Here is a 19,018-nt window from a genome sequence, read left to right as displayed (position 1 = left end):
ACGTCACGGCCCTCCCTGCGGCGCACTTCCGGCTTCCGCGGCGCAGGCGCGAGCGAAACCCTGTCGCGGAAATCGTCCGCGAGAGCCTGCGCGATGGAGAAGCGGGGCTGGGGTGGGAAACCGCCGTCGGCCGCGGCGTCTCAGCAGCCTCCGATGACGCCTCGGAAAGAGAGGAGGCCTAGCATGTTCGAGAAGGAGGCAGTGAGTGAGGAGACTCGGGACGAGGGCCAGCCCCTAGGCTGCAGAGCTCCGGCTTTTGTGGCGTAGACCCTAGACCACCGCGCTAACTGACTGAAACAGCTTCTTCAGTTCTCTTCAGATTTGTTCAGCTCAGGTTTCCTAAGAGGCGCTTTCCCCAGAAATACGTAATTTTAGTGTGTTTAGTGCCACCACACAAACCGCAGCTTTACCAGCCAGAAGTAGGTGTATGTGTGCTGTGCTTCAAAATAATAATAATAATAATAATAATATTTGGATTGGATATACCAAGCAGAACAATGAGATGTTTTGACTTTTTGTAAACAGCAGCAGCCTCACTATTTGAAGAACGTACGAGAAAGTTAAATTGAAAATAATTCTGTTCATTAACTTACTGTCTGAAATTAATGCACAATGACATTCAGTTTTATTGGTGGTGTAACACCATGGTTTCTGTATGAGCATAGTGTGAAAACCATTACAGTACAAAACTGTAATCATAGAGCTGGGACTTCTGGTCCACTTGCCTATAATTGTTTCTTTTCATACCTACTTCATGGGACCCATAATCAACAGGATGAAGGAGAGATAATAGGCAAAACACTTTTTTTTTTTTTTTTTGCGGTACGCGGGCCTCTCACTGCTGTGGCCTCTCCAGTTGCGGAGCACAGGCTCCGGACGCGCAGGCTCAGCGGCCATGGCTCACGGGCCCAGCCGCTCCGCGGCATGTGGGATCCTCCCGGACCGGGGCACGAACCCGTGCCCCCTGCATCGGCAGGCGGACTCTCAACCACTGCGCCACCAGGGAAGCCCAAAACACTAATTTTTGAAGATCCTTATTTCAAATAACAGAATCCTTCCCAACCCCCCTCCCCCCCAAAAAGTCATGGCAACATTTCAGTTTCTAACGGCTGCTCTTTGGTGTCTACATTTTACAGAGGAAAGAGAAACAAAAGGAGGAAAAATAAATAGGGCAGGTTCTCAGAACCAAGCAAAAGCACAGCAAGGCTAGAAACCTTAATATATTGGATTTTAAATTCATGCTCCCAGAAACTTTGTTGTATTGCCTCGTAATAAGTCTGAGAAAAAGATAGGTTGCCTGCAGTAATGAAAAATATTTGTATTTTGAGGTGCCTTTTATAAACTTACTGTCTACTGAAGATCTGAAGTCTTGAAAAGTGAGGAAGTCTGAATCCAAAAGGAGGGGACGACAGATAGGTTCACTTGGTATATAGGCCAGGATCTGGGGAAAGGGGGAATGGACCAAGGCAGTTCTTGCTTATTTGCTATGAATGTGATTAACCATAGCAGCCTTTAAAATCTGGGCTTCTACAGGTAAGAAATTTGAATTGGGAAGAGACTGAGAAGAGATTTCACAAATGCTCACTAAATGTGCCTGAGGGCAGTGAGTCACTAATTAGTCATTCCTAACTTTCAGGTAGCCGATTATTCTCATGATCCTGATTAGGACACACAATTTAATGGTTATAAATGTCTTGATTTTCTCTCTCGTGCATCCATTTATTTTCTTCTACTAGTAGCAACTCAATTTTCCTTTGGAGAATTAACTAATTCCCTATTGGATAGAGTTTTGGTGGGACTGTCAGTCACCTTCCTTAACTTTGTGGTGAGGATGAGACCAAAACTAGGCTGATTAGATGAACTCTTCCTGTAATAATTAAAGAAAATGGTTGAGATTAATTTAAATTGAAGGAGGCATACTGAACTGCGTCAAGTGTCAGACTCTTTAGGCTTCTCTTCCATTCTGTGAGCTACTCCATATCTGTCCAATTAGTTATGTATATGGTTAACAAGATTCCGTGCTTATTGCTTGCAACCAAAGATTCCAAAACCATAAACAAATTACCGAAAATTGAAAACTTGGTTAGTCTCGCTTGTCTACGTACATTTGAAAATCTTTAATACTAGCAAACAGGTTTTAGAAATACATTAATGTAATGGCATCTCATGACCATGCTCTTTTTTTTCTAGGATTGTAGGCTCAACATAAGGAAATGCCATATCAATAGGTTAAATAATTAAACTCAGATTGTTTTAGTAGATACCAAAAAGTTCTTCATATTTAAAGCCTATTTCTAAGTTTTGGAAGTGACTACAAAGATTTTTCCTTAATTAAGAGATAAAATACTCTTAATAAAGAGAATACTAAATCAGAAAGCCAATATATATATGGAAGAAATGGCAGAGATGTGAGTTTTCAGCATGTTAGAATCTCTGATTGTTATTTTTAAACCACAAATGCATGCCCTATCCCCAATGGATTCATTGCAGTTGAGAGCCACTATTAATGATATAATATAGTTGTATCCCTTGGGTGTATTGTGAGAGGAAAAGAAGATGGCAGTACCCTGGAGAAGCATCCTCTTAATCAAAAAGAACAAAATAAAGATTTCATTTCTAAGAGGTTTGGGGAGCTATAATGCTTCTCTTCCGCGACTAAAACATGAAGCAGTCTGACAGATGATTAAAACAGCGGGTTTATTTCTGATTAAGGACTTCGGCTAGAAGCCAACTCCTACCAGAAACTACAGAAAATGACACAAAATGTATGAAGTGTTTATTTCCACCGGCTGGATGGAAGGCAAGACAGGATTGTGATCTTTGAGAGATGACAAACAAGAAAGGTGAGCCCCAAGATTTCCCCTAATGTACTGCCTGGTGAGGGCTTCCAGCCCATACCTTATGGAGATGTCTCCCTTCGTTGAGAATGATTTGGGAGTCAGGGTAGGTCAGGGTGATATAAGAGCAGAGTATTAGAGAGGAGAGAGCTGTACAAACAGTTCCCAAGATCTGCAGAGGATTTTCCTCAGGTCTTCAGCTTAGTACATCAGCGCATCTGGTGAGGAAGTCAGGTGTGGCTAGAGAAAGAACCACCCAAAAGAAACAGAAAAAAATCCTTGGACTCACACAAAATAGTTTTTTTTTTTTTTCCCACCAGTAAGAATGGAAAACCATGTAAATCATAGGGCATTGGTTAGAGTGCTAAGAAGTGTATTGTCTCAGTATTGGGGGAAAAAGACCCTAGACTTAGGGTTTTCTCTAGTTCAGCCTATCAAAGCTTAAATTGGATTTTAAATTGCCTCGTAATAAGTCTGAGAAGGATTACAATGTTTCCAAGTTACTGCATTCTAGAAGAAAGCTCAAGAATGCATGTGGGAATACAAAAATATACAGCAAAAATGGAAGGTAAAATTCACAATATCTGGTATTTAATTAGCATACCTTCAAAGAAGTAGAATAGTACAACTCAAAATGGAGAGAAGAAACAAAACACCCAGAAATGATAAAAAGATAGAAATAGTATAAAAGGACACTAAAGCGGTTATTATAAAAGTTACTGTATTATATTAGTTTTCATCACATTAAAGCAGTTATAAAATACTGATATTATAAAAGAGTTAATATGTTCTGTTCAAGAATGAGGAGAGGGGCTTCCCTGGTGGTCCAGTGGTTAAGACTCCATGCTCCCAATGCAGGGGGCCCGGGTTCGATCCCTGATCGGGGAACTAGATCCCACATGCCACAACTAAGGATCCTGCATGCTGTAACTAAGGATTCTGCATGCCTCATTGAAGATCCTGCATGTGGCAACAAAGATCCCGCCTGCTGCAGCTAAGACTTGGGCACAGCCAAATAAATATTTTTTTAAAAAATCAGAAAAGATTAAGCGTGGTAAATCCAAATCAAACCTCTACAGGTGAAAAATATAAAGTTGGAAATGTAAAATAAACAGTGGAATTAACAGCAGATTTGACACTGCAGAGCAGGCTTAGTGAATTTAGAGACAGCAATAGAAAATCTGACATGAGCTATGGGAAAATTTCAGGCAAAACTTTTATTGTCTTTGGAGTCTCCAAGTGAGGAGAGGGGACAAACTGACCAAAACTCGAGAGAAAACTCAAATAAATAAAATCAGAAATTAAAGAGAAGAAGTTAAAATTGATACCACAGAAATACAAAAGATCATAAGAGATCACTATGCCAACTAGTTGGACAGCCTAGAAGAAATGGATAAACTACTAGAAACATACAACCTTCCAAGACTTGAGTCATGAAGAAAGAAAAAATCTGAATTGACTGATTACTAGTGAGGAGATTGAATCAGTAATCAAAAACCTACCTAAAACAAAAGTCCAGGATCAGATGGCCTCACTGGTGGATTCTACCAAATATTAAAATAAGAATTAATACCAATCCTTCTCAAACTCTTCCAAAAAAATAGAAGTGGAGGAAACACTTCCAAACTCATTTTCAAGGCCAGCATTACCCTAGTACCAAAACCAGCCAAGGACACCACAAGAAAAGAAAATTATAGGCCAGTATTCCTGATGAACATAGATGGAAAAATCCTCAACAAAATATTAGCAAACTGAATTCAATAGCACATTAAAGAGATAATACACCGTGATCAAAGGGAGTTTATTCCAGGGATGCAAGGATGGTTCAACATCTGCAAATCAGTTGGTGTGACGCACCACATGAACAGACGGAAGGATAGAAATCTTGTGATCGTTCAAATAGATGCACAAAAAGATTTGACAAAAATTAACACCCATTTATGGTTTTTTAAAAAAACTCTCAGCAAAGTGGTCATAGAGGGAATGTACCTCAGCATAATAAAGGCTGTATATCAAAAGCCTACAGCTAACATAGTAATGAAAAACTAAGCTTTTCCTGTAAGGTCAGGAAAAAGACAAGGATGCCCACGTTTGCTGTTTTTATTCACATAGTCCTGGAATTTCTAGACAGAACAATTAGGTAAGAAAAAGAAATTAAAGGCATTCAAGTTGGGAAGGAAGAAGCAAAATTGTTGTTTTTTGTATATGACTTGATATTATATATAGAAAATCCTAAAGACTCTACCAAAAAAAAAAAACATTAGAATTAAAAAACAAATCCAGTATAGTGGCAGGACACAAAATCAATATAAGAAATTCTGTTGGGTTTCTATGTACTAATAATGAACTATCAGAAAGAGAAATTAAGAAAACAATCTCATTTATGATTGCATCAAAAAGAATAAAATACTTAGAAATAAATTTAACCAAGGAGGTGAAAGACCTGTCCACTAAAAACTGTAAGACATTGATGAAAAAAAATTGAAGACATAATAGAAGTATATTTCATGCTCATGGATTGGAAGAATTAATATTGTTAAAATTTCCATAGTATTAAAAGAACCTACAGATTTAATATAATACAATCCCTATCAAAATTCCAATTCCAATTCCAAAAAAAAATCTGATGAAAAAAGTGGGCAGAAGATCTGAATAGGTATTTTTCCAGAAAAGACATACAGATGGCCAACAGGTACATGAAAAGATGCTCAACATTACTAATCATTAGGAAAGTTTCATATCAAAACTCACAACTGTTAGAATGGCTGTTATCAAAAAGACAAGAGATAAGTGTTGGTGAGGATGTAGAGAAAAAACATTTGTGCACTGTTGGTGGGAATGTAAATTCATGCAGCCACTATGGAAAACAGTAGAGAGGTTCCTCAAAAAGTTAAAAATAGGACTACCATGTGATCCAGTAATTCCACTTCTGGGTATTTATCTGAAGAAAACAAAAACACTAATTCAAAAAGATATATGCACCCTCATGTTCATTGCAGCATTATTTTCAATAGCCAAGATATGGAAATGACCTGAATGTCCAATGATGAATGAATGAATAAAGAAGATATGGTGTATATATACAAAAAAGAGTGAAATCTTGCCATTTGCAAAAACATGGATGTGTCTCAAGTGCATTATGTTAAATGAAATGTCAGAGAAAGACAAATGCTATATGATCTCTCTTATATGTGGAAGCTCACAGATGCACAGAACAGATTGGTGGTTGCCAGAGGTTGGGGTGTGGGGAAAGGGCTGGAGGGTGGGCAAAATGGGTGAAGGGGGTTAAAAGGTACAAACTTCAGTAAAATAATAATAATAATATGCTCAAGTGTGGTTTATTCCAGGAATGCAAGGTTGGTTTAACATTCAAAAATCAATGTAACTCACCATATTAACAAACCATTAGGGATGAAAAATAGGATGGAAATTGGTAACATTTCTACCTAAATTAAAGCAGCTCACCCAGTCATGGGTCTAGCTGGATGATGACATATATCTAAGATGATGTCCTATCTCTGTAAAGCATATGCAGTGGTGGAACAGAAAATATGTACTACTTATAATTAGATGTCAAGAGGAGAGGTGGGGAGATTCTGCACTAAACATGCTTTTCCTCTTCCTAACTTGCTTATCACATAAACTCCCTCAGAGAGGAACAAATCAGAGGGCAAAGAAGGGGAACTATTGCTCCATAACAGTTTCTGCCACATAGAAACATCAATGGTAGAGAATAAATATTTTCCCATAGTATTCCTGGGAATATGATGTTTAATGTATACACTTTAAACTACTGGTCTATGAAGTAAGGTGTGAAAAATGAAGAGGAGTGATAGAAATATGTAGGACTGTAGGAAAATCAAGATGTAATAAACATTAAAATTAATAAAATTTTAGTAGGGAGCAATGGTATTTTTATGTTATACAACTCCTAAAAACATAAAATGTGTTTTTAAATCACCTTAAATGGGACATTGAAAGAATATCAAAGGAATTAATGCTTCAGAATAAATTGAAAGAAATTCTTGTAATATAAAAAATTAATTGTAAATAAAAGTTCTTCTGTAAATGCAGAAGCAAACCATGTTCCTGGTTTGAAACGCTATTGTACACTTATGAAGTTATTTATCATTAACATTATTTGTAAACAAGTATTTTAAACTATAAATTATTACCTCAGACCCTGATCTCCCTCTAATCTATTCACCATACAGCAGCCACAATAATCTTTTAAAACTGTAAACTAGAAAATATCACTTGCCCGTTTAAATCCTTCCACTGGCTCCTCACTGTTCTGAGAATAAATTTCAAATTCCTTTTCAAACTCTTAGTCCTACATGATACCTTTTTGTTTTTAATGTATTTATTTTATTTATTTATATTTGGCTGCGTTGGGTCTACGTTGCTATGCGTGGGCTTTCTCTAGATGCGGCGAGCGGGGCTACTCTTCATTGCGGTGCGTGGGCTTCTCATTGCGGTGGCTTCTCGTTGCGGAGCACGGGCTCTAGGTGCGCGGGCTCAGTAGTTGTGGCGCATGAGCTTAGTTGCTCCGCGCCAAGTGGGATCTTCCCAGACCAGGGCTCGAACCCATCTCCCCTGCATTGGCAGGTGGATTCTTAACCACTGCGCCACCAGAGAAACCCCATGATACCTTTTTAACCTTATTCTGTTACTACTATTTTCCTCACTCTAAACGATCCAGACACACCAAACACACGTCTATTCTCAGAACATGTTCTTTGTCCTTCCTATTTCCTGTTCCTTTTAGACTTCAGCCCAAACCGGACGGAAGGGACTTCTCCAATTATTCAGTCCAAATTAGGCCCTCATGATGAGTTTCTATCAAGTCATGTGGTTTTATTTGTATAGCAATTACCACTATTTAAATTGGCTTATTCATTACCCCATATATGTTTTTATTGTCTGTCAGTCCTCCTCCCCACTAGAAGGATAACTCCATGAGTGCAGAGTCCTTGATTATGAGTTAATACAAGTAAAACAATTAATTCCTGGTTATTATAATGAAGTTCACCACTGTAACTTCAGAGCCTAGAGTACTTAACTGAACCATGGTAGCTGCTAAATAAGTAGTTCCTTAAGACAGGTTGAATGTCATGCAATAAATGTTGAATGTAAAAAGCACAGAAAGATGTATATACCAAATCAATACACTTTTGTTATCTTTTTAATTTAAGACTTAGAAATGTGTTATGTAAATAATTGTATTATTTATTCAAAGATAAAATAATTAAAATTATAAGAAGACAATAAAGGATAATATTTTCATAATGTCAGGGCAGGGAACATGAAAGGTTTTCCTTACATACCAGTCTTCTAGCCACTCAGTTGCCCTCTCAGGGGCCACTCTTGTTTCTAGTTCTTTTGCATCTTCCATGGATGTTCTAAATATATGCATTCAAATTTGTGTTTGTGTGTATTTCTGTTTATAGATAAATAGATAGATGATAGCTATATTCTTTTTTCTTCTTTTACCAAATTGATAGCCAGAAATGAATCTAGGATTTAGCAACCACATAATCATTGAAGTCTTATAATGGATTTCCAAGCTTTGTGTCAGTCCTGTCCCATTGCACCAGGGTTCTTAAAAACGAAATTTCATTTTACAATTAAAAAAGTAATCTCTCTCTCTCTGTCTCTCTCTCCCTCCTTTCAGTATGCACAGATTTTAAGAGAAAGACTGAGAGAATCAATTCATGATGTTCAGTACGTAGAGCCACCATTTGATGACTCAATTGCTGACATAGGTAAAGAATGGAAGAGTGCCCTGGCAAAACTAAAGTTTGCTAATTCATATAGAATGGAGCCATTGAAAAAATTCCAGGCTTATTCAGTAGAAACGAAAGTCCAGCAGATATTAAAGGTAGGTTGATAGATACATATGATAGTAATATCTTAGCTTTGGGGGTTTGATAAACTATATTAAGATTTATGGCCGTATAGTTACCCTGATTGATTTTTTTGTAGCTTTTATCTCTGAAAATATGAAAGTACTTTGGAGTCATACTCAATAATCTTCATGCTGATGCTATGATTAAAGCTAGACCAAAAGGAATATTCTTTTGCTATTTCATTTAATTCTTAATTATCCATAAATTATTTATCCTTCAGGTTCCATGTGTCTCCCATATTTGGAGGAATGAATAAAAAAACCCGTATTGAATATGTGTGAAAAATTGATTCATGACGACACTAAAACATCTTAAGAACAGGCAATCCCCAATTTATGCATGGGTTTTCTTCTTCATTAAACCAGCTGGAATCTAAAGTTCAATTAAGACAGTTTGAAACTCAGACACATGTTTTCAGGCTAGTCCAACAAAGCTTCTTCAATTTTACAAAATTAATACTGTAATACGAATACCAATATTAATTATGCTAGTGTTGGTATCTGAAGACTACATGGTTCAGATGGAAAGAATTCCCTTCACCATCTTTCCTAATAAAGGGCCAAATTAAAAACTTTAATTATAGAATGTTTGTTTAAGGGACCACTTTTTCTGAATCCCCTTTTCACCTTTGGGCACCAGGCACCCAGGATTTTTCTGATGACCAGATTCCCTTTGTGGGACTCTACCCAGCCTAATCTCCCTCCCCCACCTCTAATTTACAAGATGCACTCCTTTAGTAATAACTGATGTAAGCTAGCTATTGGGAAGAAAGCATATGTTTAGTTTATTCTGTATAAATGACTAATGGCCCTTTAATTGTATCAAAGTTAATTCTTAAATGAATTAACCTTTATTAATACAGAAGAATATTTAGGAAACCCACCCTCCAACCTCCCTCCACCACCATAGACATAGATACATTTCTAAGCTGAATTAATAATCAGGTAATATTTGGTAAAGATATTGTGGCTCATAACTTCAGGAAATAAATTCAATACAATAAAATAATTATTAATTCTCTGATCTAAACACTAATAGCAAGCATTTGTGATTGAGTATACATTTTGGTGTGTCACTCAGCCCTACCACATAGACTGAGTTCAAGTTTATTGACTATAGTAGAATTTCAAATTGTGTTTGCATGTGATAGCTTATAGAACCGCATTGAGCATGATGGGGCCTGGAACAGCTTATTGGAAATATAGGTGGAAGGCTAGGGGTCATAGAGAGGCTGGGGATTTTCCTTTGCGTTTAGGGAACATTGAACACAGTTCTAGACACAGAAACAGTATATACTGATGGAGCGTATAGGTATCTTCCTATAGCACGTGCTCTTTATTTATTAAAAATGAACACTTATGTAGATAAAGCCTGGGATCTCTTAGGCAGATTCAGAAGGGAGAATGGATGTCACTAAGTGTCCAAAAGATTGAGCCAATTGCCTGAAGGAACTAAATTCTTCTAGACCCAGTTTAGATCCAGAAGCATTCTAGAAGGGAACCAAAACCAAAAAATGGGTAATTTATTTGGTTTTACTTGCCTATAAAATTACCAGGTAGGCATCCATTTGTTGTCATTAGAACTCAGAACATTGGTTAATTTATCATTGGTCTGAGTCAGTTAATCAAAGCCAGGCCCCACCTGCTCACCAGCTGGTTCAGGTCTGCTTATGGTTTGTAGGAAAATGTAGTCCTTCATGGCCCACATCTGTCTCCCCGCCTGCCCCCAGCTATATATTAATTTAGTAACAAACATGAGAAATCTTTGATTTCCTTGATATTCTCCTGGAGGCCACAGAAAAAAGCAGTAGAGTGAGAAGCCATAGAAGCAGAATTAGAAAGAAGTGGCCTTTAATTTGTGGAGACAAGAAGACAGGAATAGGGACTTCCCTGGTTGTCCAGTGGTTAAGACTCTGCCCTTCCAATGCAGGGGGTGTGGGTTTGATCCCTGGTCGGGGAACTAAGATCCCACGTGCCACGTGGCCAAAAAAAGAGACAGGAAAAACATAATGCAGGCTCTGCTCCTGAATTTTAGCAAATACATAAATTTGAGAAACATTTAAGATTCTCTACCTAAGAATTCCCAGAAGCTTTGTTTTAAAATTCCTTTTGTGTCTCCCTAATAACTGCTTGGCACAGTAATCTAGTAAAGGAAAACTTAAGCTTAAGGGTTGCTAATGAAGGGCAACTGAACATAATTTAAAAACCAAACTAGGGCCTCCCTGGTGGTGCAGTGGTTAAGAATCCACCTGCCAATTCAGGGGACACGGGTTCAAGTCCTGGTCTGGAAAGATTCCACATGCTGCGGAGCAACTAAACCCATGTGCCACAACTACTGAGCCTGTGCTCTAGAGCCCGTGAGCCATAATTACTGAGCCCATGCACCACAACTACTGAAGCCCGCGTGCCTAGAGCCCATGCTCTGCAACAAGAGAAGCCACCTCAATGAGAGGCCCGGGCACCACAACGAAGAGTAGCCCCTGCTCCCTGCAACTAGAGCAAGCCCACACACAGCAACAAAGACCCAATGCAGCCAAATATTAAAAAATAAGTAAATAAATAAAACTAAATTTTCTTCAAAATTATTATTGAAATAAATTGGTAAACATATCAACCATTTACTATTATTTGGTTAGAAATATGTATATTTTTCAAAAAGTTATATGTATTAATCAGACACATTTTCTACTTCAATTTTTGTTTAGAAAATATTTGGTTTGAAAATTAAAACATTTTTCTTAATTTTTTTAAAGGAAAATCTTAAAGATGTCAAATATGATGACAAAGTCCTCTCTCATTTGTCGCTTGAATTAGCAGATCGCATATTGTTAGCAGTCAAAGAATTTGGGTTCCACCGTTATAAGTTCATTATAAAAGTATTATTCATTCAAAAGACGGGTCAGGCAATCAATGTAAGTACCTCACTGATCAGCATCTACCAAAGTTCAACTATGAGGTCTCCCCTCTAAGTGACTTGATATTTATTGCAATGTCTCAAAGGCACTTCCAGATCCTGAGGTGCATCTTGACTGAAAGGATAATTATGTGAACTATATTTTCTTTCACTATGAATTATTTGAAAAATACTAAGCTAGAAATGGTAATTTTCTGTTAATAATTTATTAAATTGTATGGTATTCTGTTCCTTGACCATAACAGTTTTGACAATTTAATGTCATTTAATAATTGATTAACCAGTAAATTGATTTAGGGCACTAAATAATAGGTATAGGTACTGAGGAAAATACAGAAAATTATATGACATGGACCATGATTGCCAAGGAGTTTTTACTCCAGTCAAGAAAATAAAACAACACAATTTAGAGTGTAAGAAAATAAAATGATGTGGAGAATGTAATAGCCTAGGTTTTAGCGTCCAGTTGGCCTGGATATGAATCCTGGCAGCAACACACACTGCCTCTGGCCTGGACATAGTTTTTTCTTCTGTAGAATGGGGATGATAAAACCTACTTGCTTACCCATATTAAAATCCTTAACAGAGTGCCCAGCCCAGAGTCCTCAATAAACAGAAAGACATTTTTTTAATTCAATAAATATTTATTGAGCAATTCCTACATGAGAAAGGCTTATTACTATTACTTACAAGTAAGAGTGCAATAATACCCCGAGAGCTGTGTGCGTTTCTAGTGAGTTGAGCGTGAGTGTGTGGGGTGGGACAGTCTGAGGGGCTCCATGAGGAAGCCTGGCGGGAGGACTTGGCTGGGTGGAAGGCTGCCGCCCACAGGGCAGTCAGCAAGGCTCTGGGGAGGACAGAATTACACCACAGCCTACGTGCACACTCGGGGAGCGAGACGCTTCTAGATGGTGACGAGTGCTCCACGGACAGAGTGACTACTTGGGATTGTCTGGAGACGGGGAAGGGCCTCTGATGTCTGAATGACAAGAAGAAACCAGCCGTGCCAAAGATCAGGGAGAATGTCCAAGCAGAGAAAACATGGAGCGCAGAGACGCTAAGATGGGCGAACTCGCTGTGCTTGACTAATAACCAGAGAGGTTGTGGTGTATTTAGGCAGCCCCACCCCAGAATTTAGCAGCCTATTTGCTCACCATTCTGTGGGTCAGCTTAGCCTGGATTAGCTGTTTGGATTTTCTGCTGGTCTCACGGATGCACTTGTAGCCATCCAGTGACTCGGCTGGACCTAGACATCCACGACAGCTCACTCACAGGTGTGACAGTTGGTGCTGGCTGTTGGCTGGGGCACCTGGGTCCCCCTGCACAGGAGCCATCATCCTCCAGTGGACTGAATGGGCTTCCTTACATGTGGGGCTCCTCACAGCATTCCAGGAGGTGAGAGCAGAAGACCTCTTAAGGCCTTTCTTGGAAGTTGCAGTGTTACATTCTTTTGCTCAGAGCAAGTCCCAAGGCCAATTCATATTCACAGGGTGGAAAAATAGCCTCTTGATGGGAGATGCCACAGAGGGTTTTTGACCATTTTAGAGCCACCACAGAAAAAGATTATGTGTGGCTTTGAAGGTGAAGCAAGGAATTAGGGTTTCTCTTTTAACAGCCTGCTCACAGAGTCAATACCATTTTTTAATTTCAAGACAAACTTTCGGTCGAAAATCTTTTAAGGGTGGGAAGAATAATTCCTTATTACGGACTATAACACCGCAGACTAGTACTGCATGCAGAACTACTAGACCCAGATTACAGAGTGCCTCCTGTCCCTGCCCCCAGACACTCTCTGCTAAGGGAGGGTCATTCTGTGTTAGATAACTTACCAGCTCCAGGAAAAGAAAAGATGGACCCAGGAAGCATCACTGTCAAGTCTTTTCAGCAAAGGGAAAATTGGACAAATTACTTTTAAAATATAACTTTCTGAGATAGTGATGCATCTTCTAAACAGTATCAAACATTGTATAGATTTAAAAATTACTACTTAACATGTTCGATCTAAAGTGGGTCTTCTAAACATTTCTCTCGTAGACTGCCAGCAGATGGATCTGGGATGTTGCGTGGGACAGCTGGGTTGCTGCGAAACACGAAACTGAAACTTACGTGGCATTGGCCTTAGTCTTTGCTCTTTACTGTGAATAGCTTGTTACATGCACTAAAGAGTGTTTACTTCTCAACTTTTCAAAAATACATGAAATTTATAGATTTGTGAACCTCATAGTAGTTTTGATTAGCTATTTTTATGTCTCCAATTGAAGCTTCTTGTATTCTTTTAACAACAAAGTTAAAGCTGGATTTCTACCTTTATACTTACTAGTTATCATATTTATTAACATTGTATTACCCTGAAGTATAAAAGTATAAGAGGTATATGTATATGCCTTTTTCATATATATATACGAATACATGAATGCTTATGATGGATTATAATATGGGGGAATTATTTATCATCCTAGTTAGGTTTAAGAAAATTAGAATTTGCTACAGGATATTATGATGCAAACTTGTAAAATGTCAAATTAAGTAAATGTTAAGATAGATTTTTGGAAAACTTCCAAAGGCAGATATTCTGAATGGTATCTTAATATACTACATGCATTCTTTTGAAAGAAGTCACCAAGTTTGAAAGAAAGATGTTGATATATTTAATACTTCCCTAACACCTCTCCCTCCAATCAAAACACTTCCAAGTGTGCAGTCTTTCTATTTGTTAGTCCATTAGTTAAGCTCTTTTTAGCTGCAAGAGCCGAAAAACCTAACATAATTATTTTTTAAAAAGAGGAAAATTCTATTTCTCAGGCATTTGATCAAGGATCCGGGTTCTTTCTGTCATCCTGCGCTCCCCTCAGATTCTATGTACACGAGTTTAACTTGGTAGAATTTAACCATGTTCTCATGGCTTTATCATCACGATTCACTCCCTGAGCTGGGTTGGAGCTCACCTTCCCTGAAGCACACGGCCATGTGGAGAGTGGACACCACTGTCAATCGGGGCTTCTCCTGCAAGGAGGCAGGGGGTGGGCTTGGTGAGCCAAGCAGTAATGTCTGTGATAATTCATACTATTTTCAAGTTATAGTCAGAACTTGAAAACACATGCCCAACTTAATGTACAGTAAAAATACTGATTAGTTGAATAATCTATAAACAGAAAGACAGAGGAGAGTTTTCTTTTCACTTGTGTGTTTTAATGCATTGGATAATCCAGGACTGGCAGTTCCATACTACACAACATAGACATAAAAAACTGTAAAAAGCTCAGGCTCCTGGAAATTTATGCTATCTGGATATACAGCTCTTTACTTCTGTGTGTCATTGCTGCCTACTAGTCCCCTGGCCTGTTCCTTCTCGTTTCTTGAAAACCTGACCTACTGGATTGCAAGCTTCATCTCCACTCAACTCCTGCTGTCATTCTTTGGAACTTCAATATCCACGTAGATAATCATCCAGTAAGGCAGCTCTCGCTTTGCACAAGTTGTAGCTACTACAGTTTAGTTGAATCACACCAGGCCCCTAACAACATGGTTCACATTTCAGTGACCACAGTATATTAACTGTGAGTAACTTCATAAAGTACAAACTCCTCAGCCAGCTCTTCAGTCCTCAAGTCACTACGTACATAGCAGGTGGGCGTCATGAGCCTTCTGTCAAAGTCCGTCAGTCACTGGTCACTGCACTTCTGGTATTCAGCTCTTCAGGTCACAAGACAGCAAAGCATGTAGTTGTGTTGCCTCCTTGTCTCCCAGTGACAAAACCACATGATGTTTTACAAAAATGGACCACCAAAAGAGGAAATGGGGCAAAAAAAGGCGAAAGTGCATCAAAGAAGAAGTGATGATGCTAGAAATGAAATTGGTTAGGAAATTTGAACATGACAACACCAAAACCAAGATAGGATGAGACCTAAGCCCACATGGAAGTACTGCAGGAATCATGGGGAAAAAGTCCAATAAGTAAGAAAAGTAAGGTGAGGTTGCGTCAACATCTTTTAGCTTAAATTGTCTAGGAACAGGAAGCCACTTGTGGTTGCGAAAGACTTTCTTCTACTTTGGATAGAAAACCGTACGGTATCTGCTGTTCCACACCCGCGGATTTAACCAATGGCAGATGGTGTAGTAGTGTAGATATATTTAGTGAAAACAATCTGTATAAGTGGACCTGCAGAGTTCAAGTATCAACTGTAATAATAATTTAAAAAAAATCTCAATCAGTTTGGCTAGCATTCAGGCCAAAGCGCTGAAGTTAGTTACTCTGTTGAAAGGAAACTGTAATTACAAAGAGACAGAAAACCAACCTTTTTCTGCCAGTAAAGGCTGGTTCCATCATTTAGGCGTCGACATGAACTGATTCATGTCGATCTATCTGGTGAATCTGCTGTGAAATATGCACCCAGATGTCACAGGTTAGTTACAGACAGTTGTTGTGAGAAAAGGATGGAGGTGTCCAGAGGAAAGGAGGCTAAGAGACCTCATGTTAAAGAGACTCTTGGAGATTACTTACAACATTGAAAATGCAAAAGGTAAAATGCTGGAAGCCATCCAAACTTCGAAAGAAGTATGACAATCTATCAAGGCATAGGAAAGATAAGTTACAGGATGAGAAAAAGGCAAGCACAGTTTAACTGACTCTTGGTAACGTTTTTAAAAGAAAATACTAATTCTCACTGTTTGTCGCGTTTCAAATCACAGTGTAGTAACCATAAGTTTTACACTGAAGGAAATTCTGTGTGTGTGTAGTTGTCAGGAAGGGGGCTGCCAGTTTTTTAACGAAAGCTTTTCAAAGTCGTAGAAGAACTCCACTTTTTCTCTTTGATTAATAAGATTACTTTGTATGACTCCAGCTTCCATGGTTGTTTTTATGGCCCTGGGCTATCATGCAAGTAGGGCTGTCTGTGCTCTAGGTTCCCAGTTCCTTGACCAACTCACATTCAAGGACCTTTTCATCTAGCACACGTCGGGCATCTGCTCCTTGGTTCAACCTGTAGACCTTGTTAGCCTCAAGATCAGTATGACCTCTGAAATCTCAGTTTCCAGCAGGTTACTCTCATGCAGTGGTTTCCTGTGCTTCTAGCTCACCACCTGGCACACCCTGAAGACAGTCACTTTTCAGTCTTGTTGAACCCTCCCGCTCACTGACCTTCCTCGCTCTTTCACAGCTCTCTTGTTTTCTGCCTCAGATCTCATGGCCCATCTTTTATAACTGCTGTACAGTCACTCCCTGACAAACACACTCCAAATTCCTTTGCCCCTCTTCTTCCTTTGGGAACACCCCTTCCCGAACAATCCCGAATTCCCTTGTCTTCTTTGTCCAAGCCTGAGTTCAAATAGCTGAACTTGACTGACTGGTTTCACTTTAAATTCACGACCACAAACCTCCAGTGGGCAAATACTTGGCATCCTAGAAGCTTTGTTTTCCTATCCCCACACCTCCTCTCTCCCCCAGTTTCCTATATTCCTCTCCTCTGCTCACCTTCAGCTTATGATCTCACCTCATACCTGATCAAGGAAAGAAGAAGTATCAGAGGAAAAATCCCTCAAGTTCCCACCACCAGATCTCCAAAGCTACTCGCACCTGCAGCCACAGTCTGGTTTCCGTCTGGTTACAATAAACGGACTGTGCTTCCTCCTCTCAAAGGCTTGTCCCAACATCTGTGCTGCCTTCCACCCTTCTCATGGCAGGCACTTTCCAGCACCTATCTCCTCTCTCTCTTGCATCATGATTTTCCCATTCTACTGAGTCATCTTGTCAGCATGCAAACACGCTCTAGTGTCTTCTGTAGTAAAAACGACAGCAACCCACCTCTCCACCCACCTCTTTCTCTATTACTCACACTTCTCTCTGTGCAGCACCCTGGTTCCAATTCCTAGCCTCCCATTCCTTCCCTAATCGACATCAATTTAGCTTCTGAAATCGCCACACCATTGAAACAGCTTGGGACAATAAAGATTGGTAGTTACTACCAAATTTCTAAATACAATGGACATTTTCCTGTCCTTATCTTACTCAACTCCTCAACTGACATGTTGATCAGTCCCCTGTTTGAGACACTCTACCCTCTCAGCTCACAATACTTGATAGTTTTCTTCCTTCTTCTCTATTTCCGCCAGTATCTCTGGAATTCTTGAACTTGGGCCTTTTTCTCACCTATATCTACATATGCTAAGTGGCCTCATACAGTTTTATGGCTTTTTTTCTTCACCACTCTATTGCCAGTGCTTTACTCAGGGCCTAACTTAATACATGGTAAGGTAGTATTTGATGAATGAATGAATAAATGATTCCTTGTATTTTTATCACGTAACATAGTTCTTAGTTGGTTTCCATAAAATATTTGTGAAATAACTGAATGGACATTATTATTCTAATCCTGCAAATGAGGAAATGGAGGGTCAGAAAGATTAAATTTATCCACGATCACACAGCTAATAAGTGGCACAGCTGGTATTCATTTGGTCTTAATTCCAAATCTTTGTTCTTGCCATTACATCAAACTGCCTCCCTGTATATTTCACTCCTAACTCCAAGAATCCACCTTCATTTACCCTATTCTCAAGCCACAATGGAATGACCTTTGCGCTTGAATATGCCTCTTATTTTCCCACCTCTCAGTCTTTTTCAGGCTTGAACCCATATTTCCACTTCTAATTGCACATTTACAGGAAGTTGTCCTACCAGTCTCTTGAGATACTTTTCAAATTCTATGTCGACCTTAAAATCTTAATTTTTCTGGTTGCAAGTAAATTTTCTCCCACCTGTGAAAGAAAAATGTCGCCTGCCGTATCAGTAAACAAAGGATGTTGCAGCCATCAAGCCATCATGTTATGGTCACCTGACAGTCGGCCCTGGGGGAACTCAGGATGGCGGCTGGATGCCCCACCATCCCGCAGTCAGGTGCTGAAGCACCCGCCCACCCCGGCAGTGCACCCTGAAGAAACTCAGGATGAGAAAACACAGGATACTGGCCCCCAGTAGCTGAGGTGCACATCAAAGGAATGCTTTCAGTGAGCTCAAACTCTTGCATCTTCCCATACATAGAAAAGTACTAAATTCCTTAACTTGAGATATCTGGTTTTCTTTAAATAACAGTAATCTTTTGATGTTCTGACTACCAGGTCTTTGTTGCAAAAACACCTGTATATCCCGGCTCCCCCATTGCCTCTTCGCAGCTGTCCCTCAGAGTGATCTGAGAATCCTGTCTCCTGGGCTTGAAGTCCTCAGAATGTCCACCGAATAAAACGTAACTCTCAACTTCTAGGTTGTGCATTTTTTTTCAGTCAACACACCTAAACTGCCTTTAAGTACAACTGTATATCTGTATCATATTCTTTCAGTGTTGAAACTGCCTATGTGCAGGGATT

The 19,018-nt window shown here is 39.2% G+C and overlaps 1 protein-coding gene across 1 annotated transcript; it reads left to right on the top strand.

Moving 5' to 3' along the window:
* The first annotated feature begins 16 nt into the window (after window positions 1–16).
* On the top strand, window positions 17–18,450 carry DYNLT2 (dynein light chain Tctex-type 2). Its single transcript, XM_022563066.3, has 4 exons — window positions 17–201; window positions 8,512–8,718; window positions 11,499–11,657; window positions 13,694–18,450. The coding sequence occupies exons 1-4, from the start codon at window positions 94–96 to the stop codon at window positions 13,802–13,804; spliced, it is 585 nt and encodes a 194-aa protein (XP_022418774.2). The 5' UTR covers window positions 17–93; the 3' UTR covers window positions 13,805–18,450.
* The last annotated feature ends 568 nt before the right edge of the window (window positions 18,451–19,018 follow it).

Source organism: Delphinapterus leucas, chromosome 12 (assembly GCF_059928025.1).
Source record: "Delphinapterus leucas isolate spDelLeu-1000000601 "Yukka" chromosome 12, BTC_Dleu_Yukka2, whole genome shotgun sequence".
Lineage (NCBI taxonomy): Eukaryota > Metazoa > Chordata > Mammalia > Artiodactyla > Monodontidae > Delphinapterus > Delphinapterus leucas.
Note: the sequence above shows the minus strand (reverse complement) of the source record. Positions and strands in the feature narration are given on the sequence as shown.

Coding starts and splice junctions, on each gene's coding strand:
- DYNLT2 (XM_022563066.3), top strand. CDS start 94: ATGGAGAAGCGGGGCTGGGGTGGGAAACCGCCGTCGGCCGCGGCGTCT. Junction 202..8,511: donor GCATGTTCGAGAAGGAGGCA/GTGAGTGAGGAG, acceptor CCCTCCTTTCAG/TATGCACAGATTTTAAGAGA. Junction 8,719..11,498: donor AAGTCCAGCAGATATTAAAG/GTAGGTTGATAG, acceptor ATTTTTTTAAAG/GAAAATCTTAAAGATGTCAA.